The sequence below is a fragment of the Liolophura sinensis genome, chromosome 8 (assembly GCF_032854445.1).
Source record: "Liolophura sinensis isolate JHLJ2023 chromosome 8, CUHK_Ljap_v2, whole genome shotgun sequence".
In the NCBI taxonomy this organism is placed as follows: domain Eukaryota; kingdom Metazoa; phylum Mollusca; class Polyplacophora; order Chitonida; family Chitonidae; genus Liolophura; species Liolophura sinensis.
The window spans coordinates 39,628,270-39,643,754 of NC_088302.1; the positions used below are offsets into that span (position 1 = coordinate 39,628,270).

The 15,485-nt window shown below is 37.8% G+C and overlaps 1 protein-coding gene across 1 annotated transcript in view; it reads right to left on the reverse strand.

Annotated features, from left to right (window-relative positions):
* The window catches only part of LOC135473509 (protein furry-like), a 48,147-nt gene that overhangs the window by 22,486 nt on the left and 10,176 nt on the right, over positions 1 to 15,485 (reverse strand). Inside the window, 17 exon segments of the mRNA XM_064753359.1 lie at positions 415 to 489; positions 946 to 1,077; positions 1,521 to 1,771; positions 2,438 to 2,718; positions 3,434 to 3,588; positions 7,635 to 7,794; positions 8,158 to 8,266; positions 9,018 to 9,190; positions 9,716 to 9,865; positions 10,481 to 10,651; positions 11,418 to 11,588; positions 12,008 to 12,285; positions 12,598 to 12,687; positions 13,089 to 13,286; positions 13,769 to 13,905; positions 14,373 to 14,440; positions 14,979 to 15,119. Coding sequence (XP_064609429.1) covers positions 415 to 489; positions 946 to 1,077; positions 1,521 to 1,771; positions 2,438 to 2,718; positions 3,434 to 3,588; positions 7,635 to 7,794; positions 8,158 to 8,266; positions 9,018 to 9,190; positions 9,716 to 9,865; positions 10,481 to 10,651; positions 11,418 to 11,588; positions 12,008 to 12,285; positions 12,598 to 12,687; positions 13,089 to 13,286; positions 13,769 to 13,905; positions 14,373 to 14,440; positions 14,979 to 15,119 — 2,740 coding nt within the window.

Sequence of the window (15,485 nt, forward strand, 5' to 3'; positions counted from 1 at the left end):
TGGGCAAAGCCCGGGGGAAACTCACGACCATCCACAGGTTGCTTAACACTTACGGCCGGAGAGGAAGCCAGCATGAGCTGGACTTGAACTCAAAGAGGCCACATTGGTGAGAGCTTCTGGGTCATTACGCTGCACTAGCGTGCTAACCAACTGAGCCACGGTGGCCGCTTTTCAAGTGTATCTTTTCCCTTTAAAGAAAAATGTCAGGAATTATTGAAAACCACATTTACAACTAACTTTTTGAATTCTTTCATGTGAGCTTTACATAATTTACATGTTTTCTCCATCTTTGAATTTAAAGTCTAATTTCCAATAGCATGAAGATAATGACAATAGCATCCTTGGCCACTTTTCAATCAACATTTTGGTAACAGGTATGTAAATGAGTTAAACATTTGTGTATTAACCCCTCACCTGGAGTTCATTCATCAACTCATCCACAAGTTTCTCGGGTTTAGCTCTGCCTAGGTATGATACAACTCTCTTGGCCTGAAAAATCACAAATGAGAAATCACAATGGAAATGGACATAACATTTTAATTACATAACTGATGAAGGATTCATGCTGCTATTTAAGTGTACTTCCAGAAGTCAGGTTTACCGGTTGAAACAATTACAGCACCTCGTCTTTATCTTATTTCTGCTTAATATTCACAAGCAAAATCAAGGATACCTGGATTTGAACCAGCAACCTCCCATGTCAACAGTAACTGGTTAGCAGGACAACAAAGTAACCTATCTGTTACCAAAACGTTGTTATTCAGTCTAACACATTCACCAGAATTTTACCACTACACTGAGCATGTATATCAACAAAGAAAAAACTAATTTGAAGAAAGAACCGCCAGAAAATATAAATGGTTACATTTCATACATGTCATCATATTTAATTGCTCTTCAAGTATCCCTACGAATTAGTCCCCACCTCAGGAGTGTTTGACTTACATACGGTAGCAGCTCGGCAGCCATACTGGTCAGAATGAGCAGGTATCTGAGGACAACTTTGAGGTTTGTAGGCCAGCACATGACGAGAGCAGCCCACAGTGTGCCAATCTCACGGGGATGGTTATCACCATACTACAACAACAACAACATGTGAGTATAAGAGTCAAATAAAGAACATTTTGTCCTATTGAAAACAAGGATAATACAGAGTATGGACAAGTCTAGATGTACAACAGAATTTGAAATCATTGATGTTTGTCCCGAGAAAACTACATGTGAAGAGAGATGTGCTTGCCGTATTGGCAGAAGATAAGTGGTCTTCAACTAAAGCACCCGGCTTAATGCGCGTGGTCAAAAGCTTTATGTCCACAAGGTCCCACAAACAATGACACCAGGGGAGTCTAAAAAAATTCCTCTGCACAGTTGGACTATGAAGACGTTAATGTGTTACAAAAACCTCAATATCTTTATCAAAATGAATTTGAAAAGTCTTTGAATACTATTTCTTTTAAATAACAATTTTGGTACAGATATTTACCTTAGGCTACCTGTTAGCGACTGGACAATTTCCTCACCTTGACTGTGATGTAGAATAGGTTGTTAAGAACCATCTCCGTGGCTTGTGGGGAGCCCCAGCCTTCGCCCTTCAGAGGTGCCCGGAACACCTCCCCCTGGTTGTCTGCCAGGCGTGTCAGGAAGTTAGACAGGGGGTTACTTGGGGGTAGAGTCGGATCTACCAGCTCCATGTTGTGTAGCCATGGCAACAAGTAGTGGAGTAGTGTCCCCTGGATAGAAGGTTTGGCAGTCTGGAAGCGGTGGGTGATCTCTAAGATACACAACAAAGAGGATAGACTAGAGCTTATTCTGTGGAGGAAACTGTCATAATACTGGGGAGAGTTTAAGACAGATCATCACAAAGAGTGGTCTTTATTATATTATTTATATGGCTCTTGTTCATATGCCATACTCCTGATAGTATGTTGATACATTTAAAATTATTACACATGAATATATGGGTATGAAACTTAAATCATGAGGGGAGGCATTAAAATATAGTTAGGAGACATAGCAAATGATTGTTTGAGAATCATTAGTTTGCGTTCTGCAGATTAATAGTCTAATAAATTTTAAAACAGATGCCCAGGCCCATCTCATCATGTGATTTGTCCACGGCTGGTGAAACGTGAAGCCAAATGAGCCCGTGTTTTAAGTGAGTTGGATGCTTTAAATGCCTACCTAAAACAAGTTGGTTCGAGTGATGTGAAAAAAAAAAGCAGTCTTTTGTTACTATCTCTCATAAATGACTGTTTCTGCATTTTTTTTTTTTTAGCTCACAAAGCAAAAAGGATGTTCACAACAACTGCAACACAGAATGCTGTGTTTTTACAGTCTGGTACCAACTTGTGTAGGCGGGAAATTTTGGGCAATTATGCCCATTCCAATGGCTGCGTTTAAATAGAAAACTTCTCCACAGGCTAATTAAATAGGCTACCTGAGAACATAGGCATGGTGAGTTCAGGATGAAGCCTGGCCAACTGCTCGGACACAAACATCTGAGAGCGGGAGTATGCGACGGCCAGGTAGACGTCGTTGAGGGACTGCACCTGGCTGCAGTTGTCTTCCAGGCTCACTGAAAACACCGGTTCCTGCTGGAAGAAGCGTTTGTCCAGGAGATGGATCAGCTGTATGGCGATCTCGTGCACCTGCACACGGGGGGATCCGATGTTTAGAACAGCCAGATTCAGCATGGCCACATCGTCACAAGGATACTCTCTGAAAGATGAAGACATACATGTACATATGTACAGTATGTTCTAAACAAATTACATATGCACAATTAAGGCTACTGGGTCCAAGATTCGCCTCCGCACTGAAGAGTGATGGACCACTGATCGGATAATACGGCCACACAAACATCATAGGTCGCTCATGTACTACAAATTTCTGAACTTTCATTTTCGCTCAAGAATGTGTTTATGAAGAATTAAAAAATTCCTGAACTTTCATTTTGCACCTAAATAAAACATACCAGTATTTAATCTGTTTAAGATAGAACTGAAAACTTTTTGCCAAGTGTCACTACCCACCTCCCTGGAGGTTACCAAGGTGACAAAAGGCTATGACTTCACTTGTCTTTGAGCACAAAAGCTCAAAGAATTGCATGTGGTGGTTTTGTATGACACCATGCAAAAGCTTGGGGATATATATTTTGGGGGTTGAAGTATACAAAGTTACTGCATAAATGACAAGGAAAATCAATGCGCTCATGTAACCTAACTGTCAGCAAGTCTGGATGTGTATGTATATTTCCCATCATAAAACAAACCAACACTTCAGTACTATAACATTTCTCTAAACATCTCATTTTCTAGACTTTCAGACATTATTTGGAATATAAATCTACATTTCTTCTTAACTCCATTTATTTTTTTCAAAATGAAGAAATTGTGAAAGATGCACAAGTATGGAGTCAAGACATAGCATTTACCTTGTTTGAAAGACAGCAGCGAGAGCCCCAAAGCATCCATCTGCCACCTCGTTAGAACCTGTATAACACCTGTCAATCACCCACTCCAGCAACACCTGCACCTCTGAGTTGAAATCCAACAACAACACAACTGTCTCTTTGGCCAGTTTGTAGATCTGCAACCAAATACACACATTCACATGTCAGTCTGGATGTATCTTTGTATCAGATCATCAACCTAACACAAAAATAAAAAACACAAAGCTTTTCCATTTAACAAACAACGAACCTACAAGCATGTGTTGTATTCAAACCTACATTGTACATCTAGTGTAGTATTACCTATAAAAGCTTTCAGAAACTTGGTAAAATAGACTCTTGCTCACTTTACACTCGCACTCACCTCAAAGCATATCAGTTAGCATATCAGTACATCTGCACTTGTTTTAGTTGGGTTTCTTTGCTTACGTTAAGAATTCTTGAGCTTTACTTGTACTTCTTATGCAAATATATGTATAATGAACACATGTAAGTTTAATCTTGCTCGTTTGAAAAAAAAAAAGTTACATACATGTACATGTATGAATGTTCTGATTAATTCTGTTCCATAAATTCCACATTAAAATTAGTTTTTTTAATTGTGTTTATGAAGAATTAAAAAATTTGTTGCTCAGACAAAGTAATATTTGAAAGGTTGTGTTTACACAATATAAGCCATCTGATTATCAACAATGTCCAGACTTAGGCTAATCAGTACAGATTAGAAGGCTCAATACCAAGCTTAGATTAATATGCCACTGAAGCTGAAAGGAACACAATATCAAATCTGGATGTCACATCAAAAAAAAAATAATAAAGTACGTTAAAACGTAAGCAAGATTTTAAGTAAATCAAACTGTGTCAAGCTATGTAATGTGTATTACAAAACGGACTATGAAAGGATTCTATATCAAATCTTCATAAAGGCACCTAATCAAAATACACTGTATTGTTTCTTGTACATAACAAATCCTGTGTAATTCATTACAGACTATTATGGAGAAAAAATTTTACATGGATGTAAAATAGTGTATACACAGTAACACAAACTGACCACTTGAATATCACATGACATTATTGCATTGGGTAAGAATAGAATATTCCCGGATTACAACCAATGGAAACAATACGGTAGGCACAAATCATTAACAATTCAATCCATGTGAACATCTATGAATACACAAACATAACAAATGTGTTCTATAAATCATATGTGAATATGATAAATGACAATGATGGACCATGACAGGTTCAAATCATTTTGTCAATCTGGACAAAATACTGCAAGGCGCAATTTGTCACGTGATTTGGGTGTAAGCTGATGGTTTATAAATTGCCTGTTCTTGTCTGTTTTATATAACACTTGCACAATCAACAACTTATTTTAACTGAAAAAAGATACAATTCACTCATTCAGGTTACATACTATTCTCTTCAGGAGACCAGTAAGTGAATTTGTTCCAGCTGATTTGGTAACTACGCACAGAAATAATACTGAAAGAATTGATTAATCACTGCATTAATTATCACTCAATTCCTATGGTAAGGAAAGTCTCAGAACACTAAAGCAAATCAGAAGTTTATTTTTCATCCCAAACACCATATTTAAAGGTAAGAACAGCCTGTTTATGTGTATGAAGTGATACTAGACTAATATGCATCACAAAAATTTCTTCCAAAGGTGAAAATCAAAGTACAAAAACTTTTTGTTTCACATCACTGATATTCAACATTCATCAGTTCAGCCTGTGGAGCCCACAAAAGTACTCAAGCGTTTAACTGTATTTAATTCAGTATACACAAATCTAAAAAATAAGTAGGGTATAAAAAAATAAGTTATAGTTTTCAGTGAAGCTTACTCATTTCGCTGTAAGATAACCTATTCTGATCGGAATATCATGAAAGAGATGGAGAAAAAAGATGAAAAAAATCTTGGTAATTTCATGGTAGATGTTCGGCAATTCTAGGTATTTAGCCTCAACTACATACCTATCTAAAGGATTTAAATTCTTGTATTTACATTTTTTTTCAACAATCGCTGTTAGGCTTTCCAAATCTATATTTAAAAACTAAAATCTAAAATTCAAAGACTAACGAAAGCTGGATTAAAAGCAATCAGGCCATTAAATTTAGTGTCCTAATGAAGCATAGAAAATACTGAAGTCATCACGATGACCTGTAGAAAAGGCAGTACATTAAAAACTTAAAACGCTTCGTGAGTGAAAGAAAAAAAAAATTCAAAAAGAGGAAAGAGGTTTCTCAACAAAATAGGCAATACTCAAAAACAGCAATTGCAGATAAAGAAATAGAAAATGTTGGACCCAAATAAAATACGCTGAATATAAAAACAAAATCAATGGAAGCACTGAACAACAAGCAAAAAACCAAACGGACTGAATTCCTACAAGAGAATGGGGCTGGAGCTATGGCAGTGTCCACTGGGCAAAAAACTACACACCATGCACCAGACTTACCTCAGACTGAATCTGGCAGGAGAGAGACAGAGATAGATACAGAATACAGCAACTGACATAATAGGATGAGCTACAGTTCTTACAGCAAACAGCAACTGCCATAATGGGATGAGCTACTGTTCTTATAGCACATAGCCATTGATATAATGGGATGAGCTATAGTTCTTACAGCACACAGCAACTGACATAATGGGATTAGCTTTGGTTCTTACAACAACTGACTTAATGAAATGAGCTATGGTTCTTACAGCACGCAGCTAATGATATAATGGGATGAGCTATGGTTCTTACAGCAAACAGCAATTGACATACATGTAACTGGATGAGCTGTTGTTTGTTCTTTCTGCAAACAGTAACTGATGTAATCAGATAAGCTGCTATATGGTTCTTTTCCACAAACAACAACGGACATGATGAGAAGAGCTTAACAGTTCTTACAACAATCAGTAACTGGTGAGAATAGCCGTAGTTTCCTACTGCAGCCACTGAAATACTGGGGGTAAGCTGTAGTTCATACAGCAAATGAGAAAAGATATTATTTATCCACATTCTAGTTCATACAGCAAATCTTTCTGAGCTGTACTTCTCACAGCATACTGCAACTATAAACATATCTGCAAGTTGTAGATCATACAGCAATAACTAGTAACTGATGACATTACATGAGCTGTACACCACTGCAGCAAACTACAACTGACATTGTGACGCGTCCACATACAGCAAACTACAACTGACATGGTGACGCATCCACATACAGCAAACTACAACTGACATGGTGACGCGTTCACATACAGCAAACTACAAATGACATGGTGACGCGTCCACATACAGCAAACATGTCTGACATGGTGACACGTCCACATACAACAAACTACAACTGACATGGTGACGCGTCCACATACAACAAACTACAACTGACATGGTGATGCATCCACATTTAGCAGCTGTATAACTCCTAGTACAGTTCTTTGTACTGGAACTGTGTACAGAGCATCCAACAGAAACAATGTGACCGGAAACTTAATAACGTGTATCCAAGTCTCTCACACCCAATGAGAGGCTGAAGATTTTCCCATAAAACCAAGTCTTGCATTGTTTTGTCTCATAAAATCTAGAGAACATGCGTTTTTGGTAGAAATGATAAATATGTTTGTAAGTATACTTGTTTAAAATGTCTTCCTAAATGGAACCTGGCTGCATGCACCATCTAACCTGGATGATATCATTTTGGCTGGATAACATTCATAATGGTACAACAGATTGTTAACACTTAAAAAAGATAAAAAAAAAAACTTATTAGTGGGAAATTTATCCAATGTTTGTTAGGTAAATAACATGTAAACAAAAAGGAAGTCCCCAAAATAGAATGATCCAGTACAGGCAGATCAACATTATTCTGTATTATATCTCTCTAATTTCTGGTTCTTATGAATATAACTTGCTAAGAAATTGAGGGAAATATAATACTTTCACTTAAATGCATAGTTTACCTTGATGAAACTGGTACCCATGTTCTTTACTAACTGTGTAACAGTTTCTTTCAAACTATCACCTTAACATTTACAGATATAGTATTAAAAATCTGATGCAATAAACTTAGTATCAACTTCTAAAACAGAGCACGGAGATGATAGTTTGTATCGAAAGATCCATACCTCTGAAGACATAAAGATTGTTTACCAAATGGACCCAGATCAACACAGACGTACCTTCTCATCATGTGACTTGAGAAGATTGTCCAACCATTGGTAGACATAACCATCATCGTTCAAGCCGCTGGGGTCAAACACTGGTCCACAACAGAGCACAGAGGACATGGCACGGACGGCCGACAGCTCAAGGTCAGAGCAACTCTCCTCCTTCACCAGTCTGATCAACACGTAATAAAAAAAAAACAAGAAAGCTTTAATACCTCTTACTGCAATGTGAATTTGTGAGTCAAGTATCACCATTTAAAAAATTTTGAGCGAATGTATGTCGTGCCAATCTATACTTTACAAGAACATTGAACTGGAGTATAAAATGTGTAAAAATGAAAATCAAAAAATAACAATACAGATCATGGCGAAAGTTGTAAGAAAGTGTGAATGAAATTTAAATAGTTTTACTAAATTAGTTTTGGAGATATCACACAAATAGATTTACACACAGGCACATCCACCTTGAAGATGTCCCCACTGTATCTGTAGATAAGCACGAAAGGTGGACAAATCAAACATATGGTAAACTTACCGTCTGTCAATGGAGCCGAATGTAGGACAGAATCTGCCACTCCAGCTGGCAAACAGGTGAAACAGGCTATAGCGTAACTCCCTGGTCAGTAGGGTTTCCCTTAACTCAGCTGAAGAAGAACACAAGCCATTGTTAGCTACACACACACTAGAGTCTTAACACTAGAATCAATACCATATGAATAGATCAATAAAATACACTCTGCAGATCTATTTGAAAGAATTGATTAATCACTGCATTAATTATCACTGACTCAATTCCTATGGTAAGGAAATTCTCAGAACACTAAAGCAAATCAGTGGTTTATTTTTCATCCCAAATTAAAAAATTTGTTGCTCAGACAAAGTAATATTTGAAAGGTTGTGTTTACACAATATAAGCCATCTGATTATAAACAATGTCCAGACTTAGCTAATCAGTACAGATTAGAAGGCTCATTAAAATGAACAAGGGAATTCAGAGAACCCATATACCATGCTGTAAAACATGCATGTATGGAGCAAGGGAGACGCTGACCTTGGTCTGAAGGGACGCAAAACAAATTATACACACCAAATTTAACCCAAATGGGAGTTACTGCAGAGATAATGTACCAACAACCAATCAAAATCCAGGAAATCATTCAACAGCAAAAATCTTTGGCACAATTCCGGCAGTTTTTCAAATTTGATATGGCGTTCCACAAGGTGAATCTGTACACAAAATTGTACCAAAACACAATATCAGACAATATTTGGAGGAAAAACTGTACTAAAACTAAAGCGTGGTAGACTGAAAGAAATTATTACCCCTCATTTTCCTCCAAGTGTGGAATAATAGACCTGCTGGTCCAGAAGGCTTTAACATAGCAGGCTACTTACGTGGGGTATTGCGTATGAGGTAATGGACAAAACCGCTGAAGTGAAGTCGGATCTCCTGCAGGATGGGCAAGTCTCTGTCACTCTCCCCCTCCAAGTACTGACGTGCCCCATCAATGTAGTCCACAAATGTTCCAATAAGACAGTGCTTCTCTTTGTCAATCACCCCAGAGTTCCTGTTGAACACCATGCTCAAGAACTGTTCACTTGTACATGAAAAATGGTGGCAAGTGCCCTTACTAAACCAGTGACCTTTGGCAAGTAATAATTGCTAACTTTTTCACATAACACCAGTTGTATTCGTGGAAGGCAAATCTCCAGCAAACTTCATTATAAACTACTCAAGAGATTTCTGTTGATCACATATTGCGATCAAGAACAATGGTGACACTGGAATGTTGAAAATTCCCTGTTCGAGAATGGAACTAAAAAAAAACTTTATGTAAGATTATTGGTGATTTCTTTCTGCCACTTTAAGCTCAAGAACAACGGAGGCAGGGGAACACATTCCCTGTCTGAGAATTATGGTCTAACTGACCCAAGGAGTCCTAGGTGTGATCTATGGATTAAAAGGCAAACATGGCAGGATTTTAGCCTCCATTCCTCACTGGTGAAAGGCTAATCAATTGCTGTAAGACATTCTTATTCCCATCTGCCTGTGTGTCAAAGTCGACTGCTCATCAACAATAATGGTGACTTACGTTTGAGCAAATGTTCTGTTTTCTGCCATGAGTTCAAAAATGCGCGCCAGCTGAACTCTGAGTAAATCTCTCTTCCGTCTCCTCTTGATGTTGTCCTGTTTCTTGTCTATAGCTTCTTTCAGGAAGGGAAGTAACTCTTCCACCAATTCTCTGTTGGGAAGCAATGAGTGCAGAAAGTTTGATACAAAGCTTCAACTTCATATACATCAGAGAAATCAGAATTTTTAGCACACTTTAAACAAATATTAAATAATAAAAATAATATTTACCATTATCAGGGTCATAAATAACACTAAACTAATAGTACTTCTTCTCAATGTTGGACACAACAAATCACTACTTGATCTTGCATAAACACATCAGATGTCATGGGTCAGCATATGCAGAGACATACCATTCAATAGTGCACTCAAAGTTAAGTCTTTATATTACATAACCTATGAGATTTTCATCCAGAGTAAAGCTACAAACAGGCTTAGTACTTAACACAATTTTGAACAACTGGGTTATGTTTTAAAAGGCTGTCACAAGGCTCTGTCAGTCTCATTTACTATGGAGTTGTATGTCTTAACTATGTATCATCAAGAACATTGTGTCATATTGCTGCTGCTTCATAAAAAACGCAGCTAGAGTGTTTTATGATACTGAGATGAAGTTTACTTGAGGCTAGGCTCATAATGGCTCTTAGCCTTGTTCTAATCTTATATTGTCATTGTACAGCATATAACACTGACAGCTTGTTACAGTATAACCTGGCCTACATACCTGAAGACATCAGAGTTGGTGTGTCCCAGTCCGTTGACAATGGAGTCCCTCATATCAGCACAATCACATTTCATGAGGGGGACGAGCATGTGGAAGAGGCTGGTGGCTGTACTGGAGCTGGTCGTCTGACGCCCCTCAGACTTGTCAGAACTGTTACTCTCTGGGGAAGAGCTGAAATACATATCACACGGCTTATATGGCCGTCTGACTTAATCCATAAACAAATTGTAAAATGAAACCCGTTCATAAATTCCCACAAAATTAGCATGTGTCAAGAAGGCAATGATTTTTAATTTCGACATAAAAACTTCTGCACGTTTATTCTTTGATTTCCAATGTAATACATATCTATGCGTGTTATTAAAATGTAATGCATTCAACCAAATCTGAAGTTTCAACTGAGTGATGTTTACGCAAAGCTTAAGAATATTTCACTCATGAATGTAATCAAGTTTACAAACGACAAATCATGCACGCCAAGTAAATACTGAACATGCTTTATCACCTCAGCAGGAGGCAATCCAACAAAAACTAGTTAGGAATTTGCAATACCAGTAATCAAAGGCTGGTTGTCAACCAAAAGAGCATTAAGAGCCCCTTCTCTAACATATGATATATGCCTTATAAAACAATAGCAAAAACTGAAGTAAAGGTTGGGGAAAGATTAAAAACTATAGCTGAATCTGCTTTTATTAATCACTCTGCAACAATACATGGTGCAGCTTTAAGACATGGACAGCTTGTTACAGTACAACTTTCCCTGCCTGAAGAGTGAAAAAAATGATTATCGCCTACCTTAAGAACTTTTTGGCAATGAACCAAATGTTAAAATGTAACTGACCATTACTGATGTCCTACACCACCATTATGGTGCATAATTCAGTTTTTTTGTTTTCTTTCAATTCACACACCCGACAAAATACAGTGATCAGTTTACCTGAGTTCAGGTGAGGCACACCTGTGTGGCACCATGGAAGTTTTCTGAGCAATACAACATGCCATCACCACATAGTTCCTCCACAGGTTCATGTGAAGGTCACGTTCAGTTGTCACCTTCTTGCTGCCAGACCGCAGAATAGAGGATGCTCTTGTCTCATTGGTCAATAAGCTGCCAAGCACAATGGATGTTAACATTAAAGATAAATACACTGTATATGAGCAATAACTTCACAAAGGCACAGAAGAATCCATAACTAGGTCATATTAGGATGTGTCAGGAACGCAATTTTGCTGAACTACAACCTGAAAACTCCTGAAGGTTTTTATCTTTCTAATGTAGTATGTATGTGTTCTTAAAAATGTAATTAGCTTAGCCTATCTTGAAGTGCAGTAAAAACTGCATGTACCAACAGTATTAACTAGAAATCTTGTTTTCCCTTTACACTATAAGATACACAACAGTGAGAAAGCTGACCAAAAAGGCAAAAAGCTTCTTGTAGCTTTTTTAAAAGACACTGATTAACTGGTAATAGTTAAAAAAAAAAAAAAAAAGCAGTGCATGGAAAAGAATACAGGCTTTTTTAGTACCTGGGATCCACATGCTGGAAGAGTGCACTCAGACGAGCAAAGACGATTGGCCAGGCATGACTGACAGCATGAGGGCAGGAGCCACGAGCGAACTCATTGGTCACCAGCTCAGCCAAAACACACATCCAGATCTCGAGCTTACTGAAGCTAGACTGGGAAGAGGCTGTACCTGCGCGTGCTGGGTCAGAGGTCGTGTCACTGTGGTTGTTAGGCCAGACCGAGGAGGAGCGATCAATGACCCATGTCAGATCAATATTAGGGGACATCAGAACAACAGCCTATGGATAAAAACACTACACATATCGCAAAGTCAGCTTGGGCAACAGCATTCATCAAAATAGATTTTAAGATATTACATACAAAATCAGGTCAAACTGAGATGCTCTGGTCCACAAAAATATCATACATGAAACTACCGCATGGCCTGACTTTCAGGCCAATTTCAAACACATCCAGAATAATTGTAGCCAGAGACTGGGCTAATTTTCAGATAATTTTTAAACTTATCAAAATGTTGAAGAAATTTTGTATAAAAAATGTCTTATGACCTCGTATGTAAAACAATGAAGTTTATAGGAAAGGTCTCGTACCTTTTCGTTGTGAGGCAATAGAGCTAGTAATTTCTCCAGGACCAGAGGACAGGCTTTGTCCATGACATCAATCAGGCATGGTTCACACACCTACAGACAGACAGACAGACAGACAGACATCATCATATTATACCATCTTCCACAATCACCATTGGAATGCTTTCCTAAATGCATGTGGCATAGGTTTAGCTTAAAATTTATCAGAAACATTTCAATAAATGTCCTAAATGTGTACAAGAGACAGGGAGACAGACACCAGTAAAACATGTCATCTCACACAGTTTGTACACTGTCTTCTTACATTTACTCCACGTACATGCAAAGTTTCGCTTAAAGTTTTTCACAAATATTTTGCAGACATGATACGAATGACCACATGAAGTGGACCACAGACAATGAGACAGAGAGACACCATGAAAGTATTTTTTCAGATTGGTTTAAAATTCTTCACAGATATTTTATAGAAATGTTAGAAATGTCAGGCATCTCACCAGACTGGAGCCTGTGGTGGAGACGATTGTCCTGATTTCCTTGAGCAGATGGAGCGCCAGTTTGCGCGTGACCAGTCGTGTGTTACAGAGCATGACCAGGGCCAGGCCCTCCACCTCATGTAGCACGACCAGGTTGGCTGCACTCCTGTTTGATGGGGAGTTGTTTGGCCGCTCTATCCGTGTGTCACCAAACTTCTCCTATTGTTGACAAAGAAAGTGAAGACTTTGATGAACTATTTTTAGTTCAAGATAGGCAAAAACAGTTTTTGGTAAACAGTTCTTCGCTAAATTCTTTAGCTGGACAATGTCTAAAGATTTCTACTGGGGCCGATTCCCCACACTGTCAGAATCTAAAACATGACTTTCAAGCTTACTTTTGGAACAAAGAAATTAAAATTTGGACCAATCTTTAACAAACTGAGGCTGTGACTTCAGATAAAAATTGGTTTCTTGAATCCACCGCTTCAGAATACTAATTAATGTTTTAAATCTTTGCTTTCGTCTGGAGTTTCATGGAAGCATACGGAAGTCCTCTCTTTTACTCCAATTTCATTTTTCAACAAGAATGTGATCTTTCAGCAAGATTGTGATCTTCAGCAAGATTGGTGATCTTTCAGCAAGATTGGTGCCATCTTCAAGATGATAAAACACAAAAATCAGACAGTCATCAGTGCTCTTACCCTAAAGCTGTGTCCTGTCTGTACTCCATGACTCCCTGACTTCCAGTTCACCAGCAGCTGTATTAACATTCGTAATGTTCCATCCAGTAACTGTGTGTTGGTGTCCCCGATCTCCTTCTGAATGAACTGTACAAAACCTAAAATAATGAAAACAAAGTATCATGTATATTGTACGTGTATGAATGGATGGACAAAAACATCAACACATCTTTAACATTGGCATGAACAAAAAAGGACCACAATAAAGAATGTCTCAGGGAATGCGAACAGTTTGGATAAGGGGAAATTTTCTTACAAATTACCACTCAGATGTCTGGTGAGAATTATGAGTAAATATAGAGACAGGATAATTAAGTTAACTTTAGGACTTTACTTTTGTTTTGTCATAATAATAACATCAGAGCCAATATTAAGACAGGCAGGGCATTGCAATGTTTGCTAGATGGGTTTTATGTTAAAAAAACCTACATCAAAAATGTTTCAGTTGCCATGGAATTGTACAAACAGTATTATTACTTTGTCTAATTTAGGGAATATAACGATCAATTACATACATATAACAGGTTTTTACATCCCAAAAATGCATTGAGGGCTTAAAACAAACCTCGGACTACTTGCTCTCTCCATTCAAAGGACTCGTGCATTAAATTCTGCAAAGCTTGAAATGCCAGTCTGCAAAGGAAACAGATGAAAAATAATACATATATCACAAAAACATTTCTACAAAACATTAGAAATGAAATGAAAAAAAAATCGTCCAATGTTGCCTCTTTGAAGTACTAATTCACTAACATTCCAATAAAAAAATAAACAGGACATAAAGAAAGGAATATGAGAATTGTAGACTGATCCTGCGGTAGCGCAAATCTTATTAAGGCTAGATCTGGAACATTAGCCACATGCTGAACTGTCTAATCACTATCCAGGCCTCTCAGTTCGTCTACTCTGAATGACACCTCTTTACTACTCAGAATTGTTGTTTAAATACACGGATGACTACAAACGATGAAAGCCCTGAGATCATGTTTTCTTCAGATCATGCTTTTAGTAACAAGACACCACAGAGAATTTGGCTGCTTTATCGGACTTCAGCAAGATTGCAGGTACACCTGAACGGAAGTTTTTAAGAAAACCAGTGACAGATGAATTGAAGTTTTAAGTCAGATGTTTTACCACCTCTCAAAGACACAGAGTCCAGAAACCTGCTCACCCCTTTAGTTCCTCGTCCACGTGGACGGTCAGTCTGGTCAGAAGCTCCACCAGCTCGTGTGGCGTCATTCCGTCTGGGATTAGACGAGGGATGGATGCCACACACGTGCGGAACAAGTCAATCTTTGGCTTACGGTCAGTCCTGTAGGCAGACAAATCAACAATAGGCACAGGTGAATACAACACATTTATACAATATCATCACAAGTAAAATATCTTACATTATTTATCCAGTGTAGTGCAGTACTGAAACAACATTTCAGTGAAGATAGAAACTTGATGAATTGATTTCCGTAAGCATTTATACTTGTATTTAAAAGAAACAACTTAATTCAGAGAATTTATATTCACACTTAATGTACAAAAATTATGTACACATCCAGCTGATTGGCAATCTTGACCTGAGGTCCCATGAAATGAAGTAGCATACATTTTACCAAAACTGGACAATATTTGAAGCAGTTATTACACAAAACGCAATAACCAATCAAATCAAGGAAACCATCAC